Source organism: Dromiciops gliroides, chromosome 1, assembly GCF_019393635.1.
Source record: "Dromiciops gliroides isolate mDroGli1 chromosome 1, mDroGli1.pri, whole genome shotgun sequence".
Lineage (NCBI taxonomy): Eukaryota > Metazoa > Chordata > Mammalia > Microbiotheria > Microbiotheriidae > Dromiciops > Dromiciops gliroides.
The window spans coordinates 241422496-241443717 of NC_057861.1; the positions used below are offsets into that span (position 1 = coordinate 241422496).

Sequence of the window (21222 nt, forward strand, 5' to 3'; positions counted from 1 at the left end):
AGCTGTGCATACCCTTTGACCCAGCAATCCCACTTTTAGGTCTTTTGCCCAAAGAAATCATGGAAGGGGGAAAGGGACCCACATGTACAAAAATATTTATAGCTGCTCTTTACGTGGTAGCAAGGAATTGGAAGTTGAGGGGGTGCCCATCAATTGGGGAGTGGCTGGACAAGTTGTGGTATATGAATACAATGGAATACTATTGTGCTGTAAGAAATGATGAGGGGGCAGCTAGGTGGCGCAGTGGATAAAGCACCGGCCCTGGATTCAGGAGTACCTGAGTTCAAATCTGACCTCAGACACTTGACACTTACTAGCTGTGTGACCCTGGGCAAGTCACTTAACCCCCATTGCCCCATAAAAAAAAAAAAAAGAAAGAAATGATGAGCAGGAAGAGTTCAGAGAAACCTGGAGGGTCTTACGTGAGCTGATGATGAGTGAGATGAGCAGAACCAGAAGAACATTGTACACAGTATCATCAACATTGAGTGTTGACCTACTGTGATGGACTATATTCTTCTCACCAATGCAATGGTACAGAAGAGTTCCAGGGAACTCATGATAGAAGAGGATCTCCAAATCCAAGAAAAAAAAAGAAAGAAAGAACTGTGGAGTATAGATGCTGATTGAACCATATTATTTCTTTTGTTTTGGGTGCTGTTGGTTTTTTTTTTTTTTCTATTTTGAGGTTTTGCATCACTGCTCTGATTCTTTCTCTTGTAACAGGATTAATGCAAAAATAGGATTAATGTTATTATGTGTATATATATGTGTGTGTGTATATATATATATATATGTATATGTATAGAGATATATAGATATAACCTATATCAGATTACCTGCTGTCTAGGGGAGGGGGGAGGGAGGGGAGGGAGGGAGAAAAATCTGAAATTGTAAAGCATGTATAAACAAAAGTTGAGAACTATCTTTACATGTAATGGAAAAAATAAAATACCTCATACATTAAAAAAAAAAGGGCAATATGGATATTTAAGAATCATCACTTATTATACATTTCCATCTTCATGTCTTAAACCATTTCTTCCTTCTTGTAAAGTGCTTTTACATTTTACCATTTACCTAGGTAGGAGGCATAGTGGGCCTGAAACCTGAGTTAAAATATGACCTCAGACACCTATGGCTGTGTGACCCTCGGCAAGTCACCCTTTTGTCTCAGTTTTTCATCTGTAAAATGAACTGCAAAAGGAAATGGCAAACCACTCTAGAATCTTCCAAGAAAATCCCATATGGAACATTCTCTTTAACTTTTTGATTCAACAAACATTTATTAAGCATCTGTTGTGCAGAGCACTGTTTTTGCTTGATTGGGATACAAAGATTACAAATGAATGATATACTTTTTTTTTTTTGGTGAGGCAATTGGGGTTAAGTGACTTGCCCAGGGTCACATAGCCAGTAAGTGTTAAGTGTCTGAGGTAGAATTTGAACTCAGGTCCTCCTGATTCCAGGGTCAGTGCTCTCTCCACTGCATCACCTAGCTGCCCCTAATGTTATACTTTTTTTTTTTTAACTTTTTTTTTTTTTTAAGTGAGGCAATTGGGGTTAAGCGACTTGCCCAGGGTCACACAGCCAGTAAGTGTTAAGTGTCCGAGGCCGGATTTGAACTCAGGTACTCCTGACTCCAGGGCCGGTGCTCTATCCACTGCGCCACCTAGCTGCCCCTAATGTTATACTTTTAAAGAACAAGTGGGGTGGAGTGGGGAGAGTGTTTAGGCCATCTATGCAAATAGGTCTGATATAAGATATAGATTATTGTAAGGGGAAAAGGCAGATATTTAAAATGGGAGATTCATTATCACTTGGGGTGGGTTGGGGAGAGTCAGTATTATTCCTTCAAGTTGAACCTTAAAGGAAGGGGAGATTTGGACGGAATGTTGGAAAGGAAATGTTTTTCCAAATTTGAGGTATGATATGAACAAAAGGATATGGAGGGGGCAGCTAGGTGGCACAGTGGATAAAGCACCGGCCCCGGAGTCAGGAGTACCTGAGTTCAAATCCGGCCTCAGACACTTAACACTTACTAGCTGTGTGACCCTGGGCAAGTCACTTAACCCCAATTGCCTTACCGAAAAAAACAAAAAACAAAAAACAAAACAAAAAGGATATGGAGACAGAGGGTAGGATGAGAATGAAGGAGAGGCACTTGGCTAGAATGTCAACTCTAAGGTAAGTACTTGGAGAAAAGGTTGGTAGGTAGATTGTAGTTAGAGTAGGGAGGGTCCTAGCATTAGGGGCAGGAGCTTATACTTTATTTGGTGGACAATGAGGTTATTGAAGGTCTTTGGGTAGAGGAATGAAGTGATCATAACATTGTACAAGGAACATTACTTTGGGGCAGCAGTGCAGTACGGAGGTGTCAAAAGGTATGGCTATAGAGCCCATGGGCCACAGCACTCCCAAATATAGCCTAAACCAGATTAAAATGTACTTCTTGGCAGATTTAGAATGTTAATGTATTAATAAAAAAAGAAATATACATGGATGGTTTTCTAAGGCAATATGTGACCCTCAGGGATCTTTAGGTATGACTTTAATGGCCTCCATTTTTATTTAAGTATAATACCACTGGAGGAGAGGTGGTTAGACTATAGACAGACTTAGAGAGAAGTTAGACTATAGCTAGATTAAGTAGGAAACTTAAAATAATTTGGACAAGTAGAGATGAGGGCATAAACCTCAGTTGAGAAGAACCTGAAGTGTTAGCCTGCAGTGGTAAAATTGAAAAGATTTGGCAACCTTCTTGATGTGTGAGATAAGGGATACAAAGTGACCAAAGATAATTCATTCCAAAGTTCCAAACGTGGTTGGCTGGGAAAGTTGTGCCATTAGTAGAAATAAAGGTAAAGGTATAGATGGCACACTTAACGGATTTGTGGATGACAGAGAGTGGAAAATAGCTAATATGTTACGATAAAATTAGGATCATCAAATACCTTGACAGATCAGACCAAATTTAATAAAATAAAAGTTCACAGAGGTAAATTTAAAGTCCTACTTTCTTGGGTACAGGTTCATGCCACAGCACATTTATGCCCTTTTATCGGATGTAAAGCTTGTGTCCTTCTATAAATCCTCAACAGAAGATTTACCCAGGGCTCTGGAGGCCTTCCTCTGGATCTTAGGATATTTTCAGCATACCTGGACAGTACTTGGGGCTGTCAGTGTGATATCATTCCTTTTTCTCATTACATGACCACACTACTTCCCTTTTTAATAATTTGTACAGAAGTGGACGCATAATTATTGGTTATATGTTGCCTACCAAATGTCATTCTATTACTTTTTATTTAGTTCATTTGCAATTTTGACATGTGATAGTATGATGTTATATGATTTTACAGCACTGTAGCTTTATGAGATTATTAATGTTGTAATGATAATCTCATGAGAGAGACCTGGGAGTTTAATGTACTGTAACTTTAATGTTAGTAGTGCGATATGGAAGCCCCCATTCAAACTTGCTCAAGTTTTAAACCTAGTTTGTCATCTTTCAGGAAGCTTGATAACTCTGTCCTCCTCTGAACTTGTGTACAAATAATCTGTACTGTGCAATTTAGCACTTCATTTTACCCTATTATACATTGATTTTTCTTCCAGTTGAAGAGACATATCAGATTGTATTGTGACCTCCTCTAGGTCAAGGACTGTGTCTAGGCTTTGGTTTCCAAATTAGCGTTGAGTATGTTGTGGGTATTCGATAAAGCCATGCTGATTTAATGTGAACTTGGAATATAGAGCTTGATAAGGTTTTTCTCCCTACTAAGTACTGTGATCCTGTCTCTAGTAACTTTTCTGGAAGCATTTGTTTAACTTCAAGTTAGAGAACTTAAAAGTAGGAGTCTAGTGTGAAGAGTTGAGAAAAATCTCTGTTAGAATTAGAATCCCTTCTCTAGCATTTGTAGCTACATATAACCAGGAATTTCTGAAATACCAGTTTCTTGTAGAATAGAATAAAAAGACCTTTAATTCTTAGTTCAGAGGGTTTTAGTGAATATATATGAACAAGTGTACATAAATCCTTTTTGTAAACCTTAAAACCTGTATAGATATTTGCTGTTGGTGGTAGTAGTATTAATTCTCTACAGCTAGTAGGTTTTCTAAAATAAACTTTTTTGACTCTGGGCCAGTGGACTAGCATTAATTAAGGTTGATATAAAGAAGCAGTTTGCAATCTGTGATTGAGGCATCTTGGGGGTCCTTGAGCCCCTTTTAGAGGGTCTGTGAGGTCAAAATTGTTTTTATAATTATAAATACTAAGGTATTTTAATTTTAATACTTTACATATTGTTAGTTAACTCATAAAAATAAGAGTTTTTTTAAGAGTCTTCAATTTTTAAATGTTAAGCAGTTCCTGAGAGTAAAAAGTTTGAGAACTACTCACTTTTAGGATGTGGTTAAATGATGTATGTAAGCATCTGGAATATTAAGAGAACAGATGCCTACCTTCATTGAAACTAGTTGTTAGGTCATAGGATCATAAATTTATGTAAGAATGAACCTTAGCTAGGTGGCGCAGTGGATAAAGCATGGGCCTTGGATTCAGGAGGACCTTAGTTCAAATCCAGCCTCAAGACACTTGACACTTACTAGCTGTGTGACCCTGGGCAAGTCACTTAACCCTCATTGCCCTGCGGGGCGCCCCCACCCCCAAAAGAACGAACTTTAGAGAGTACCTCCACTCCCCATTTTACAAATAAGGGAATTGAAGGCTTAGAGAAAAAGTAACTTTAGCCTGAATCAGCAATTTTGAATCCTATCTTTGTAACTCAGCAGTCAGCCGACATATTAGTAAGCATCTACTTGTTCTAAGCATTGTTTGTAGAGCTGAAGATATAAATACAAAATAATGAAACAGTTCCTCATTTCAGGGAGCTTATGTCCTTTTCAGAAGACAGCATGTGCATATATATTTACAGAATAAATATCAAACATAAAGTATTTAAATGCAAGGTGGTTGGAGGGAGTTAGAAAGGGATGATGTAGAAAGTGTATCTTGGAGAAAGGGATTTGGTGAAGTGAATCTGGTGAGGGATGGCATTTTAGCCATGGAGGACAGCTCGTGCAAGGGCATGAAGATATGAAATTGTGTATGGAAAAGCAAGTCAATTTTGTCTAGACTATAGAGTTTGGGAAGGAGAGTAATAATAATAATGTGATTGGAAAGATATGCTTGGGCCAAGTTGTGAAGCACTTTAGAAGTTAAACAAGTTTAAATTTTAGTCTAGAGGCAATAGAGAGCCACTAGAGTTTGAGTTTGGGAGTGATGCAACCATATCTGTTTTCAAGGAATATCATTTTGGGATCTGTGTGGAGTATGCATTGGAGTAGGGAGAGTTGTGGCAGGGAGATGATTTAAAGGCTGTTACAGTAATCTCATTGGTCAAAGAGGTTACATATGAAATCTTGAAGTAGAAACAGCAAGATTTAGCAACTGAGGTTCACTATGGGATAGTAAGTAGTTAAGAATGATGATGCACTTGATAGAAATAGGGAAAGATAATAAATGCTCTTTTGGAAATGTTGAGTTTTAGATGACTATGGGACACCCACTTGGAAATGCCTAATCTAATGGGAAGTGGTTGATATGAGCCTGAAAGTCTGGGGAGAGACTAAGGCTGTATATATGGATTTCAGAAGCATTTGCATTAGAGACTTGATGTCGATGAAAAAGAATGTTGGTTGTGGTCCTTTGTGCTTTAAGAGGATGAAAATGACATCACTGTGTTGGGGTCAAGGTACAGTGTGTCCAATTGTGACTAAGACCAGAACAATACAAGCTCAGAAAATTCTATCTGCCACAGGTCAGACACAAATAGTCCACGTGAACATTTGGAGGGGAGATGTCTCTCTAAATGTGCATATCTCATGGTTCTTTTAAGCTACTGCGATTCTGCTTTGCTTATAGAACGCAGCCCTTTCTTTGATAAGGGCACACCATGCTGGGCAATCCAGTGTTTCCCATGTCTCACAATCAGTTCTAAACTTCTTCAGAGAGCAGTGTGGTACAGGGAGCTGAATCTATCGTAGATGTACCTTCTCCAAGCTAAACATTCATATTCAACAAAAGTGGCAGCCTCAAGGCAAGATAAGATGTCTACCAGAACACTTAATGTGAACAGATTAGAGCACTTCTCTGTAACTGTTGCTAATTTGTTTGTTTTTTTTTGTGAGGCAATTGGGGTTAAGTGACTTGCCCAGAGTCACACAGCTAGTAAGTGTTAAGTGTCTGAGGCCAGATTTAAACTCAGGTACTCCTGACTCCAGGGCCGGTGCTCTATCCACTGCACCACCTTGCTGCCTCAGTTTGTTGCTAATTTGGAAGAAAAGCTGAGCCAATAACACATGGTTGGCAACAGTGGAGCTGAAAAGGAATGGGCAGCTTTTAGTGATTTGGTGTGTGGCACCACTGCATTTACTTTGCTGAGCCAGAAAACTTGCAAATACCTAGATTGGTTTGATGAAAATAATGGAGAAATTCAGAAGCTTACTAAATGAAAAATGAGAACTCCACAGACTTTACTAGCAGGATAGTTCATCCATCTTTAAGAAGACAGCATTTAACTCCATCAAAAGTGAAGTGTCTTGGTTCAGTAAGAAGGCAGATAAAATTCAGTGTTATGAAGATACTATTTTATGATGCCCTGAAGGCTATTTATGGTCCAAAGACCATGTTGCATCTCAACTACTCAGTGTTTATGGAGCCACCAGGTGAGGCAGTGGATAGAGCACTGGCCCTGAAGTTGGAAGGCCCTAACTTCAAATTTCACCTCAGATACTAGCTGTGACCCCAGGCAAGTCACTTAATTGCCTTAAACATCTGGAACCATCTCCAGATATATATATATATATATATATATATATATATATATATATATATATCTTGCCACTGGACCCAGATGGCTCTGGAGGAGAGAGTGAGGTTGTTGACCTGGCACAGCCCTCCCTCACTTAAATCCAGTTCACTTGCAAGTCATAACATCTCTTTGTTGTCATGGTCCTCTTAGAGAAGGAAGGACAAATGACAATATTGATTACTTATAAGGACATGATCCTAGAGAGAGAGAGAATGTAGAGAAGGAAGCAAAGAGGGCGTAGGGCAGAACATTCAGGAATACCCAAGGAGGAATGGATATCAATGGTGAATCCACCAATGATGGTGGAGACAGAGGAGGCACAATCACATAGGAATGAGAAGAACCAGGAAAAAGTAGTGCCTTGTGAAAACCCAAAGAGTATTTAGGAGCAAGTTGGATTCTCAGTGAATGAAGATGACAAATTTAGAGTTGGAAGAAACTTGAAGGGTCATCTAGTTTAATACCTCATTTTATAGAGGAGGAAGTTTAGGTGGTTTAAACTATGCAGATTACAGGATTATAAAGTTGGAAGAATTTAAGAGTGCATTTAATCTAGCCTACACCAGACCAAGAGGTTTCCTAATTGTAGCCTGGGCTGGGGCTTGCTGTAAATCCTTTGAGCTAAGAATGTTTTTTATATTTTAAAATAAATTTTAATTGTATTTTAAAATGTTATAAAAAAAAGGTGCCCAAGGTCACACATGTCACACACTATGAAATGAACCCTCACTTAGTATCTTGCATTCTTTGTATTATATCATTATCCTTAGCCAGGGGAGTGTCCAAAAACAGATAATGGTAAGGATTTGTTCCTCAGGCTGATTCCTGATCTAAAATATTGTTTGAGTCTTCTGTTGGAAGATTTCCAATGATGTGTTTTAAATTAAAAATTTTTTTTGAGGGGCAATGAGGGTTAAGTGACCTGCCCAAGGTCGCACAGCCAGTAAGTGTCTGAGGTCGAATTTGAACTCAGGTCCTCCTGAATCCAGGGCCAGTGCTTTATCCACTGCGCCACCTAGCTGCCCGCCAATGATGTGTTTTAGAATCCAGAACCATTTATTCTACTTCTACAGTTAATCAGGTATTCTTGCACTGAGGGCCACTCATCCCCCTCTCCCCCATATCTCAATATAATTGATTTACTTTGTAATCTTCTGTATTTTATTTCATGCACTTTAAAACATTGTAAGAAGGGTTCTGTAAGTTTTCCCAAACTGCAAAAGGCTTCCATGACACAAAAGGTTAACTTCTGCCTTACATCAACCCTAAATGAATACCATCACAATTTTTACTGGTTGCTTCAAGTTCTGCCCTCCAAGGCCTAGCAAAATGAGTCTAACTCTTCCACGTGATAGCCTTTGAAGACAGGTTTCATGTTCTTCCGAGTCTTTTTTCTTTTTTCTTCCAAGATTAAACATCACAAGATGCTTTACCTTAGAGGGTTCTTAACCTGGTTTTGTGTCATGGACCCTTTTGACCTTCTGGCAAAGCCTGATATTACTGTCAGTTGTTGCCTATGTTTATAATAGAAGGAAATTTCAGGAAATGTTAAATTTCAGTTTGAGGTTGGTGAAAATGAAAGATGAATTTTTTTCCCCCATCTAGTTTGCCAGACTCCTTGAGATTACAAGTTAATAACTTTTCTCCAGTTCTCTTACCATCTTCAGCCATTATTACCTAGACTAATGCAATAAATAGCTTCTTAATTAATGGGTCTCCCTTCCATAAGTTTCTCTAATCATCCTTTTCACATAGCCACCAAAGTAATTTTCTTAAGGAAAAAAAAAAGCTGTGTGTGTGTGTTTGGGGAGGGGGTGGGGGGGCAGCTAGGTGGTTCAGTGGACAGAGCACTGGCCCTGGAGCCAGGAGGATCTATGGGACCCTGGGGAAGTCACTTTACACCAGTTGCTTCCAGTCTTCCCCCAAAACAAACAGACCAAAAGGTATAGCTCTGATCGTGTTTTCTTCTTTTTTTAATAATAAAAATTTTATTATTTTCCAGTTACATGTAAAGATAGTTTTCAACATTTGTTTTTATAAGATTTTTAGTTCCAAATTTTTCTCCCTCCCTCCTTCCCTACCCCCTCCCCAAGACAGAAAGCAGTCTGTTATAGGTTATATATGTACAACCACATTAAACATCTTTCTGCATTAGCTGACCATGTTAACTTGGCCCCACCATCACAACACTCAGTGAAGATCTCTGTTTAAGATCTTTCAGTCAGTAGATATTAAGTGCCTAGTAGCTTTCCAGTCAAGTCTTATACCTTACTCCCTTCTTCCCTTCTAAGGTGTCTGTCCATCTTGGTCTATTTGTTCTCATATATAGCATTTGGTCTCCCATCTCTGTCTTTAAGCTGGCTGGTCCCCTAAGTGTGGAATGTGTTGTTGCCATACTTTCACTTCTTGAAGCACTAGTTTTTCTTACCCAAGACTTTTCTTTGGTTTTCCCAGTTGAGATGCCCTGGGAAAGCAGGTAGTAACATTGTACTTTTGTTGGAGCTGTGAATTGGTTGGTACAACCAATTTTGAAAAATGCTTTAAAAAAAAGTCACAAAACTAAGCATATTTTGACCTAGTTATACTGGGTTTTGGTCTATACCCCAGAGAGATCAAAAAGAGGAAAGATCCTATAGCATTTCTTTTTAAAGTAGTAAAGCTAGAAAATAGGTGTAAGGTGCCCATCAGTTGGGGAATGGTCAAACAAATTAAATGGTATATGAATGCAATGAAATAATATTATACCAAAAGAAATGTTGTAAGGCAGTAGTGTTCCTATTTGAGTTTGACACCATAATAATCCCTGTGGGTTGCATATTGTCTTAGAAAAAACCATATCTTAACATTATGTTTTATTTTCATTTATTTTCTTAAATGTTATTATTATAATATGTTAATATATATTATATATTAAATATTAAATATTTTCCAATTATATTTTGATCTGGTTTGGACCCTCCTGGGGAGTATTAGCTGCCACCTGTTTGATTTCTACAATGCTTTAAAGATTCTCAACAACATCCACATAGTAGTGCAAAGTAGTAGTCTTCCCTTATTCTGATTAGAAACCAAGGGTGAGATAGTTTGGGCAATTTACCCAAGATCACACAGCAAGAAAGACAAGGAGCTGAGATTCAAATCCAGTCTCTAGCCTCAGCAAGCCCAATGATGCCCCACAGCTTGGATGCTTTCCTTCCTCGTCCCTATCTCGGCTTCCCTGTCTTCAGATCCCCATTTTCGTTGGGAAGGTTTCTGCAGGAAGCCTTTATTAACAATCCCTCTGAATTTTACTGTTTTCCCTCTGTTTGTACATTTTTGTTTGCTTGTTGTCTCATCACATTCTGAACTCTTTGAGGTCACAACTATCTTTTGCCATTCTTTGTATCTCCAGTGCCTAGCACAGTGCCCAACACAGTAGGCTCTTAACACATTTATTGTTTACCCTTCTTTATACGAGTGGTTCTCAAAATGTGGTCTGGGGCAGTCTTTAAAATCAAAGCTATTTTTATGATAATAAAAAGTTTAAATTTCCTAAGTATAAACATAGAAAACCCACGTGAACAAAAACTCTTTGGGAGAGATCCTCAGTAATTTTAAGAGTAGAGAGAGGTCCTGTAACTAAAAGTTTGTGAACTACTGCTTTACCCAGTACCCTACTGCCCATAGTAAAGAGTTAATGAAATGCTACCATATACTACAGTATCTATTTTCTACCTTTCCTGTCTTCTTCCACCATACTCCCCCAACACATAGTCTTTGATACAGTGACACTGGTCTCTTGGATGTCCTGTGAGTGGTGAATAGTGCTTGGTCTTGGGCACTTTCTCTTACTGGCTCTCATGCCTGCAATGCTCTCCCTCTTCATCTCTGCCAGTTGGCTTCCCTGGTTTCCTTTAAGTCATAACTAAAATCCCAACTTCTATAGGAAACCTTTCCCAACCATTCTTCATCCTAGTGCCTTTCCCCATTAATCCCTCTTTATACCCTGCACATAGCTTGTTTGTCTCTTCCATTAAATTGTAAGCTCCTTGAGTATGGTATTGTCTTTTGCTTCTTTTTGTATCCCCAGTGCCCCCCCTTTATGGTAGTGAGCTCTGGGGGCTGCCTCTGTCTTCACTTCCTGAATTGGCTTCCACCTTCCCTATTTTGTTTTTGCTTAGAAATGTTGGCGGGATTTTTTCGGTCTTGTGCATTCCTGGAGTGAATAGAAGAAGAGTTTGTGCTTATTTCTCCTTGGTTTTCTTATTCTTTCTGGTGCACTTTTGTTACTTTTCTGGAGTTAGATTTATGGGAGTGCTGTGCTTCTTTAGAACCTTTCACGTCATAGGATCATAGCTTTAGAGCTGGAAGGAAACTGAGAGACTAGTTATCTAGTCCAAGCCCCTTTGCCCTACAGGGAGGAAACTGAGGCCCAGAAAGTGACTCGCCTAAAGTCAGATAGTAAAGTGTCAGAGCTGGGAATTTTGAATATAGATCCTCTGGCTTCAAATTCAGCTTTCTGCCCTACCCTAAATAAGCTTTCAACTTTAGAAAAGATTTTCTGTTTCCTTCAGGACAGAGATAGATTTTAAAATTGTGATGACAACCCTTTTGAACAAATTTAAACTGCTGTTTGCTTTACTCTGTAGAATTGGATCTAAAATTTACAATGAGCAATTATTATTGGTATTCTTCCAATCAAGTAATTTACTGTAGGTAGATATTTGTGTACCAAGCTCTTGCATTTTTCTAATGTTATTATTTAAAACCCTGTTTTACTGCTTTGGAAAATCCCTAGCAGAGAGATTAGATCCCCTGAGGGCCAACAAAACGCACACATTATTAGTATGTTTTCTTTGGTGGAGACATTTTTTTAAAGCATTGAAATATCTGAGAGGTGAAGAAGTTGGAGGAGCAATGTATAAAGTTCCTCTACTTAAATAGATCATCCGCATAAGTCTTGGGTAACTAATATTATCAGAGTACCAAAATTGCATAATAGTGAAAGCTTAGCTCTTAAACACAGACTGTGTACAGAGTAGCCACTTAATAAATCTTTAATAAAACTTAGCTTAAGCAGAAAAACTTGGGAGAGTAGGATGAAGATGCCTAGATTTTTTTTGCTGGTCTAATTTTTTTAAAGTTGGTGTAATTTACTTACATATTCTTCTTCTCTGTCCCCCTTGAACCTTTCCTTGTAACAAAAAAAGTTATTATAGTCATTCTTTGAGTGATTAATTTACTAATATTTGTGGTTAAAAAAACTTAACATGTTAACCAAATTTTAAAGGAGAAAGCATACTTGGAGCATACTTATGAGTAGATAAGCTCCTATAAAGTGCTGCCTTGGAGATGTCTTGATGTCAGAGCTTGAAACTTTCTCTCATTTACAGGAACTGTTCTAATAAGAAGTAACAGTGGTCAGCTGATGTTGGTGTCCCAGCAAGCATTAGCTCAAGCTGAAACGCCAAGCCCTGTGAATGTAAGAGCAACAGTGCCATCAAGTACCCATGCAGTCAAAATCTGTACTGTGCCGGTAAGCAGACTCACTCATTATCAGTTCTCTGAGAAGTGAGATATTACACTTAATAGTTCATTATAGTGAAACTGCCTTTAGTAGACAGTTGATTTGAATGAACCATGTATTACCCTGAAAATGTTCACTTAACAGCTTTATTTTTTTAGTAATTGCTTAAATAACCAAAAGTCAATTTTCTTTTTACTTAAGGATTTTAAAGTAATTCTTTATAGCAAGTTCATTTTTTTCATTAAAAAACCAAACAAACCATACACTTTAATGTACTTTGACTTTTGATCATGGAAGTAGTTCAGTTTCATATATTTATGGCATGCATGTACATATATCACAACATGCTACACACAGTACACATATGTCACATATATATTACAGCTATTACTTTTGGGGGGTCGGGGCAATGAGGGTTAAGTGACTTGCCCAGGGTCACACAGCTAGTAAGTGCCAAGTGTCTGTGGTCAGATTTGAACTCAGGTCCTCCTGAATCCAGGGTGCTTTATCCACTGCGCCACCTAGCTGCCCTATTATTTTTTTTTTTTAAGGAAATGCTGATTTTTTTTTTTTTTTTTTTTTTTTGGTATAGTTAGTGCCAGATGAATTGGGGTGTGTGTGTGTGTGTGTGTGTGTGTGTGTGTGTGTGTGTGTGTGTGTGTGTGTGTGTGTGTTGGAATATCCACATAAAAGGTGAATTTTTTTAGACATCTAGAACTTATACCCCTTTAAGTGCAAAAGCATTTAAAATATTTTTGATAGAAACCTTTCAAAAAACGTTCTATTTGCTTATGTCTTTTGAGAATCTTAAATATCACTTTACCTTTGGGGGTGGGGTGGGGTGGGAGGGAAAACAGCACAGATATATGGTAGCTATCGGGGATGGAGTAGGTAACACCTGACTAGAACTTTGAAGGAAAAGAATGATTTTAACATGCCGAGATGTAAAAAGGGTCAACATGGGAATGGGGGAAAGTGCAAAGGAACAGACCAAGGTGAAAGACTGGCTAGAAGGCAAGTTTGTATGGAGCAGTACAGTATGGTCCTGGGAGTAGTATGAAATAAAGGTAGATAGGTAGATTGCACCCAGTTTGTGGAGGATCTTCATTGCTTGTCTAAAGAGTTACACTTTATTTTGAAGACAAAATGGAAAGTCGCTTATGGCTTTTGAATGGGAGAGAGATCCTTATGTGCATTAGGAAGATCACTTTGGGAACTGTGCAAAGGAGAAGAGGGAGAGATGGGAGGAAGGGATTCCAACCAGTAGCTGAGCACTGAGAACATGAACCAAGATAACAGTAGTTAAGACTGGTAAGAGTGCAGAGCTTTCATTCCTGCCTGGCTATGCTCCTTATACTACCAGGACTATAGCCTCTCTCTAGCACTAAGTGTTTTGCTCTTTAAAATGTAGAAACTGATTTAGATCAAGGGGTTCCCATCCTGAGGTACACATATCCTCAAGAGGTATGAGACGCTTCTTAAGGAGTTATGGAAATAATTGATATATGATAGCATTATCCTTTGGAAATTAATCTCATTTTCCACCTGCAATGAATGCATGGGAAACTGAATCTGTTTTCTTTCATGTTGAATTGGGGGTACAGAAAAGTTTACTGAACACTGAGGGGTGGGGGTATGGAATGGAAAACATTTGGGAATCCCTGATCTAGATGATGTCTAAGATTATTTTCAGCCCCAGAGCCCATTAGAGAAAAGCCCTATAAAAAATAGGACTTGACATGAAATTGAATGGTTGTACCATCTCCATGAATAGGGAAATTAGAAAGAAGGGCAGGGGTGTGTTATGTTATGTTTTGTTTTGTTGTTGTTGTTTTTTTCATTTTTGTTTTTGTGGTGGTGGGTAGTTATGATCATATTGAGTTTCAGGTGTTGGCAGAGATTGAATTCAGTTCAATCTGAGTGGAGATTCTATTCGCAAAACCTGTGGAGGGTAGTATAAAAATATAAGTAATAGAGGAGCCTACATGTAAGTAGGTGAGACAAATAACTAAATAATACCTACATGCTTGAGAGACAAAGATGAGAGTAGCTGAGTGTTATCACATATAATTTGAATCACAGACTCTGAGTTGGAAGGGAACCTCCAAGGCCATCTGACCCAACCCATACCTGAAGGAGAACCTCCTCTGCAAAGTGTAAATGTTGTTTCCCCCAGTAGAAGGTAAGCTTCTGGAAGGCAGGAAGTATTTCATTTTTGTTTTGTATTTCTAGTGCTTGGCACTGTTCCTGGCACATAGTAGGTATTTAATAAACATTGAATTTGTATAGTTTGAAGTGAAGAAAAACCCACTCTGTGGCATTGTAGAAAGTGCACTGGCTTTGGAATCAGAGGACTTGAATTCAAATTCAGTCTTGGTCACTTAGTAACTGTGACTCTGTACAAGTCACTTTACTTCTAGGCCCTAGTTTCTTCATCTACATATGAGGAGGTTGGATTAAATGGTTTCTAAGGTCCCTTCCAGTTCAAAACTATGATCCTATGCTCTCCACCTTAGCTTGTAAATATTTTTATTAGAAATTTTGCATTGAAATTTTTATTCCAAATAGAAATGAAAAATAGAGAAGACTTCTGTGGTTTTTTGTTGGTTTTTTGGATGACTGCCACAATTTAAGATTGCATTGAGCTAGAGCACTCAGGTTATGTTCTTTGAATGTCATTTTAAAACCATATATGAAACATAATTTCTGCCTATGGACTTAGGTCCTGTCTCATTCCATTGCCCTGGCTTTTTTGGGAGTTCAAACCAGTCAATAATGCTAAAAATGTATGTTGTCTTACATTACATTACAGGAGCTTTTGACCTCAGCTAAGAGCAGGTGCTTAAACTGAGATATTTAGTGGGACAGAGATTAAAGGGGTGGGTGAGGGGGACATAGAAGAAACCTCAAGAGGCCAAAGTATCACAGTTACCTGAGAGGCAAGAATACATTTGAAACTTGGCCCTGCTGAAGCCTAGGCTTTGGTGAGCTGATTGTGGTGTCATATCAGGAAGAAGAAAACTAATGATCTTTTGAAGAGCATTCATCTAGACCCGATACCCTAGTTATGTCAGGCTTTCATTTCTCTTCCCCAGTTTGTGGGGATGTCTGGATTGGTTGCACATAGCAGGATTATCCCTAATATATAAGAGGGTCACTTGTCTTATTGGGAAGGAAAGGGTCTCATTGAAACAAGTAGGTATCAATTAAATTAAAAACAAGTAGGTATCAATTTCCTAGAAAGAATAACTTTCAGCAAAGAAAAATTAAGATGAATGAGGGGTTCCAGAGAGGGAGAGGCAAAACAAAATGTGCTCTGCAAGGGAGGAAGGAACCCAGGTAGAGCAGAGGTGGTCTAGTACAGGACTGGGTGGGGAAGAGGGAAAACATTGGGTGGGGAGAAACCCACAGGTGTTTGAAAGATTACAGCTCTTTACAGATCCTTAAATGCTTGTTTTCTTACTGAACTCTTCCAAATCCTAATGATTCTATATATCTTTTTATTTTATTTTCAGAACTCTGGTACACAATTAATTAAGAAAGTGGCAGTGGCTCAGGTCAGAGCAGTGGCTCCAGTCACGGCAGTGGCTCCAGTCAAGGCAGTGGCTCCAGTCACAGCAGTGGCCTCAGTCACGGCAGTGGCTCCAGTCACGGCAGTGGCCTCAGTCAAGGCAGTGACACCCATTAAGGCAGTTGCTGCTCCTGTGAAAACTGTGGCACAGTTAGGAAGTACTGTGGTGACTTCCTTCCAGAAACCTTCCATAGTACAGGTAGGTTCTGACTTTCTCTTAACTATATCTGTGTTATAATCTGTGTAATATATGGTAAAAGTATGCTAGGTGAGTGACTGTTCTCATGCTATCCATATAAACTAGCTATTTGGGGCAGTTCTTTGATTCTGGCCAAGTAAATCACTTAAAAGTAGTGATGGGGCAGCTAGGTGGCGCAGTGGATAGAGCACCGGCCCTGGAGTCAGGAGTACCTGAGTTCAAATCCGGCCTCAGACACTTAACACTTACTAGCTGTGTGACCCTGGGCAAGTCAGTTAACCCCAATTGCCTCACTAAAAAAAAACAACCAACCAAACAAAAAAGTAGTGATAGCTCACACATATAAGATTTACAAAGTGCATTTTTCTTTTTTCTTTTTTTTTTTTTGGGCAGGGCACTGAGGGTTAAGTGACTTGCCCAGGGTCACAGAGCTAGTTAAGTGTCAAGTGTCTGAGGCTGGATTTGAACTCAGGTCCTCCTGAATCCAAGGCCGGTGCTTTATCCACTGCGCCACCTAGCTGCCCCCAACAAAGTGCATTTTTAATGGACAGTTATGTGAAGTAAGTTGCATAAGGAGTATGGATCTCATTTCAAAGTTGAGGAAAATGAGGCTGTGAAATGTGATTTGCCCAAAGTCACCCAGCTAATAATAAGTGTGAGGAACCCAGGGTTTTTGAATCCACCATTCTTTCTGCAGTGCCTTGGTTAATAGAATCAGAATAGCTTTTGGGCCTGGCAGAAGTTAGCCTGGTGTATAATCTGTATAAATGCTTAAGTATTTAGAAAAAGTTAATTATGTGAAGATAGGTCCCTAAAAGTTAACTGTCCTTTTCTTTGGAAACCAATTCATTATATGATTGTTTGGTGGCAGATATTTACATTGATTTCAGAGGGCTAAACTAGAGACTTTGGTTTGGGGGAAAAATAATTGCCATATATAATACCATTAATGTGAAATATGTGGGGAAAACCTCTCTTAGCACAAATGGTTGTAAAATTCAACTTCCTTCTTGTAAGTATCAAACTGAACATTTTTAGTAGAATTGTAAATGGTGGTAGGTGAACTTTGGTTACCTTTAGTCTTACTTGAATGCATGAGTAATTCAGTCCCAAGCCAACCACTTGAACTTGGAAGCAGTTGTTAAAGCTGCAGGATAAATTTGTAAATGGCTAGAAAAGAATAGAAATACTTTAGAGGAATTAGCTGGCTTAGTTTGGAGAACTTTTGTACTAATTAATTCAAGCATAGCCATTGGTCTGGTAGTTACTTATTGGTGTCTAGGGATTAGCGTGGTAGTATTGACAGTGGTGATATAACGAGGGAAGTAGTGTTGGACCTTGGAAACTGAGATAATTCTGTGCCTAAATTAATAGCTGTACCATGTGCTTTGTATAGGAGAGAGAAGACAACTAAATGTCATGTTTAGATCTCTTGACTAAAACAAGTGAAACCTAGAGTAGGGTTATGACTGTTGGTAGGACATGACACTTCAGAGTGGAATTGATGCCTCTTTTGACATGAATTACTTCAGAGATCAAAAAGGATGTTACATGACATAGTATTTAAGTTCAGAAAATGAAGTTTAGAAAAAGTCCTCATGTCCACCTTTTGGAGAAAATCAGCACTCCTGTAGGTTTTAAAAAATTTCTTGATGGAAAATTAGAAGTAGATATGAAAGCCATTAAGGATTTTTATGTAAATTTAAAGGCAAAAAATATTTTATAAGGAATTTTAAAATATTTTCTTTCCCTGTCCCTCAAGGAATTCAAGGAGTATTTTCTTGTTATGCTGTAGTTGTTGATAATGATATTTGAGCTGGGAGGAAAAATACCTATTTATGCTGGATAATATACAAATAATTCTTTGTGTGTCTATTCATTCTTTAGTGATGGACAATTAATTTGTGAAGGGAAAAAAAGGAAGAAAGATCAATATTTCTAATTATAGTATGGTCATTTTTGAATCTGTGATTTTCAGATTCATAAAATAGTCTCACATTCAATTTTAGTTTTACCTGCTAAATTTTTTTTTTTATTCAACTCAAATTACTGGCTCCAGACCTCAAATTCTAGCCCCTACATCATCCACATATGTTGCCTAATATGTGCCAGCCACTGGGCTGAGCACTTTACAAGTATTATCTCATTGATATATATCCCCATTTTACTGTTGAGGAAACTGAGACACACAGATATTTAAGTAACTTGCCCAGGCTTACACAGCTAGTAAGTGTATGCAGCTGGATTTGAACTCGGGTCTCCTCGACTCTGAGCTAAGCACTCTACCATGCCACTTAGTTGCCTTATCAGAAAAACAAAAGGTGCTATTAAGGCTCCCCACACTCTGAGTAATAGGTTCTACTGAGCCACAAGTTTCTTGAGGTTCACCTTCTGGTTTCTTCTCTGCTAGGTGGAAGTTTCATTGGGTTGTCCTGGGCAGTGAGAAAGAGGAAGAGCCCTGACAGAAAGGGAGTGTTTTCATAAAATGGTCATCAGCTAAAGTCATAGGTGATTTCTGTTATTTTGACTTAACGTATAGTTGCTACACAGAAAGAAAGACCATGAAGAGAACTTACTGAATTTCAATCACATACTCACAGTCGAGTTGGGAGGGACCTCAGAGGCAGTCTAATCCAATACATATGTGAAAAAGAAGCCTGGCTGTATGACCCCCTAAAGATGGTCACCCAGCTTTTCTTTGAAGGTCTCTAAGAGGCACTCACCATCTCCAAAAGCAGCCCCTTCCACTTCTAGAGAGATGTTTATTTAAAAGTTTGTTCTTCCACTGTCCTGCCGGGTGCTGTCTCTTACTGCTCTTTCTATCTCTAGGTTCATTTTAACAAAGATTTTTAAAAGTGCCTACTCTATTCAAGGCCCTGAATTGGGTACTAGGGGTACAAAAGCAAAAACGAATTAGCCAACCAGAAGTCTAATCCCTTTCCTGGTGACGAATTTCATTCATTTGTAGACGTAACAAGGCTAAATAGCTCCAATTTCCTTTAATAAATGTACATATAGCATTATCTCCAGGCCTACCCATTGCTGTGCTGGTTCCCCTCCTTCTGAAGCTTTCTGAATAAAATCCTTCCTATGGTGTATTGCCTAGAATTGAACATCTCCAGATGTAGAGTCTACCAGGGCTATCATTTCCTTCATTCTCTCGGTGCTGTGTGCTTCTCTCTCTCTCTCTCTCTCTTTTTTTGGTGAGGCAGTTGGGGTTAAGTGACTTGCCTAGGGTCACATAGCTAGTAAGTGTTAAGTGTCTAAGGCCAGATTTGAACTCAGGTCCTCCTGACTCCAGGGCTGGTGCTCTATCCACTGCACCATGTAGCTGCCCCGCTTGTTTCTCTCAAGGGGTGTGTGTGTGTGTGTGTGTGTGTGTCTGTATTTAACACTGTCCTATTCTGGACATAGTCCACTGAAGCCTCCATATTTTTTTCATACTCTAGCTGTGTCTTTTCTGTTGTATTTGTGTATTTTGTCTGTTTTTAGTTGTTTTTTTTTTCCTAATGAAATTTTTTTGGGGTGGGGCAATGAGGGTTTAAGTGACTTGCCCAGGGTCACACAGCTAGTAAGTGTTAAGTGTCTGAGCCTGGATTTGAACTCATGTCCTCCTGAATCCAGGGCCTGTGCTTTATCCACTGTGCCACCTAGCTGCCCCCAGTTGTTTTTTTTAACCCAGGTTTAAGATTATGGGTTTTTTTGGGGGGGGTTATAGTATTTTATTTCATTTTTTTCCCAATTACGTGTAAAGATAGTTTTAAATGATTATGATTTATCTTGTGAGATCTAGTCCAGTTCTCTCTCTCATCTTTGGAGATCCTTTTGGATTCTTACTCTTTCAGTGTATTAGAACTTCTTATATCATATATCTGTAGGTTTGATAAAAGTGCTGTCTCTGTTTTATCTAAGGCAGCCATTCTCAAATTTTTTTGGTCCCAGGAAGACACCTCTTTCCCCTACGGTCCTTCCTCTATCCTTCTTCCCCCCAAAAGTTTTTGTTTATGTGGGTTATATCTATAAATATTTACTATATTAGAAAACAGTTTTGATCTCATGACTTCTTGAAAAGGTCTTGAGTATCGATACCCCCCCAGGTCCCTGAGCCACATTTAGAGAACCACAGATCCAGGACTTTAAACCATTCTGCCATATCTCTTACTCCAGGGTTTGAGAAGAGACTTGCATTTTTCAAGGGTAGCTAATTGCTATCTTACTATTTCCCTGTGCACTTTGAATTTCAGCTCCCTATTAGTTACTGATTTATATTTTCTAGTCCAAACATTTCTTCTCCCCCCACCCCCCCAATCCAGAAGTGAAGAAAGAACTGAGTGGTGATGCCTTCTTTCTGCCATGAACCTTCTCCACATAGGATTCTTAACCCCTTTTTGATCATCTGTTTCTAGTATAGTGCAACATAGCTAAAAGCAGCTTTTTCCCCATTCTCCTTAATATCCTTTGCCAGCCTGATCTTATTTATTTTGAGCTTTAGCACTCCCTGTTCCCTGGCCTTCTCTTCTGAAGCTTTTCCAACTTCTCAGTTGCCCACACTATAGACTATTCCCTGGAGAATCTTCTTCCTGGGGATTTCCCAGTCCCCCTTTCCTACCCCTCCCCCCAACTGATGCTTGCTTATCCTACTTTCTTTCTGGATAAGGTGTGTCACTCTACTCCTTAATGATCTCGCTAACCATCCATGTAACTTTCCTGACTGAATTGATTTCAGTCTCTTCTGGGTACTGTCTCATTAGAATGTGAGGTTTTTGAAGGCAGATACTATATTTGCTTTTGTATTTGTATCCTCAGAACTTAGCACAGTGTGTGGTACATAAGCACTTAATAAATTCTTTTTCATTCACTACTGACACTTTAAAAATTTTTATTTTTATTGTTACCTTTTGTAGCTTACCTTCTGTTTTTGAATATATTCAAAAACAGATTCATCTTCCCTCTCCCTTACCCAATCATCCCTCTCCTTTATAACAGGATAAAAAAGAAGAAATAAAGAATTTTAAGTAAGCAGAATCTTCTAGTACGTCTAGGATGTCTGAGAATATTTCATACCTATCCC

The 21222-nt window shown here is 38.7% G+C and overlaps 1 protein-coding gene across 1 annotated transcript in view; it reads left to right on the plus strand.

Moving 5' to 3' along the window:
* The window catches only part of TAF4B (TATA-box binding protein associated factor 4b), a 204762-nt gene that overhangs the window by 38520 nt on the left and 145020 nt on the right, over positions 1–21222 (plus strand). Inside the window, exons 2-3 of the mRNA XM_043975081.1 lie at positions 12248–12390; positions 15897–16151. Of these exons, the coding sequence (XP_043831016.1) occupies positions 12248–12390; positions 15897–16151 (398 nt within the window). The remainder of the gene's footprint in view (positions 1–12247; positions 12391–15896; positions 16152–21222) is intronic.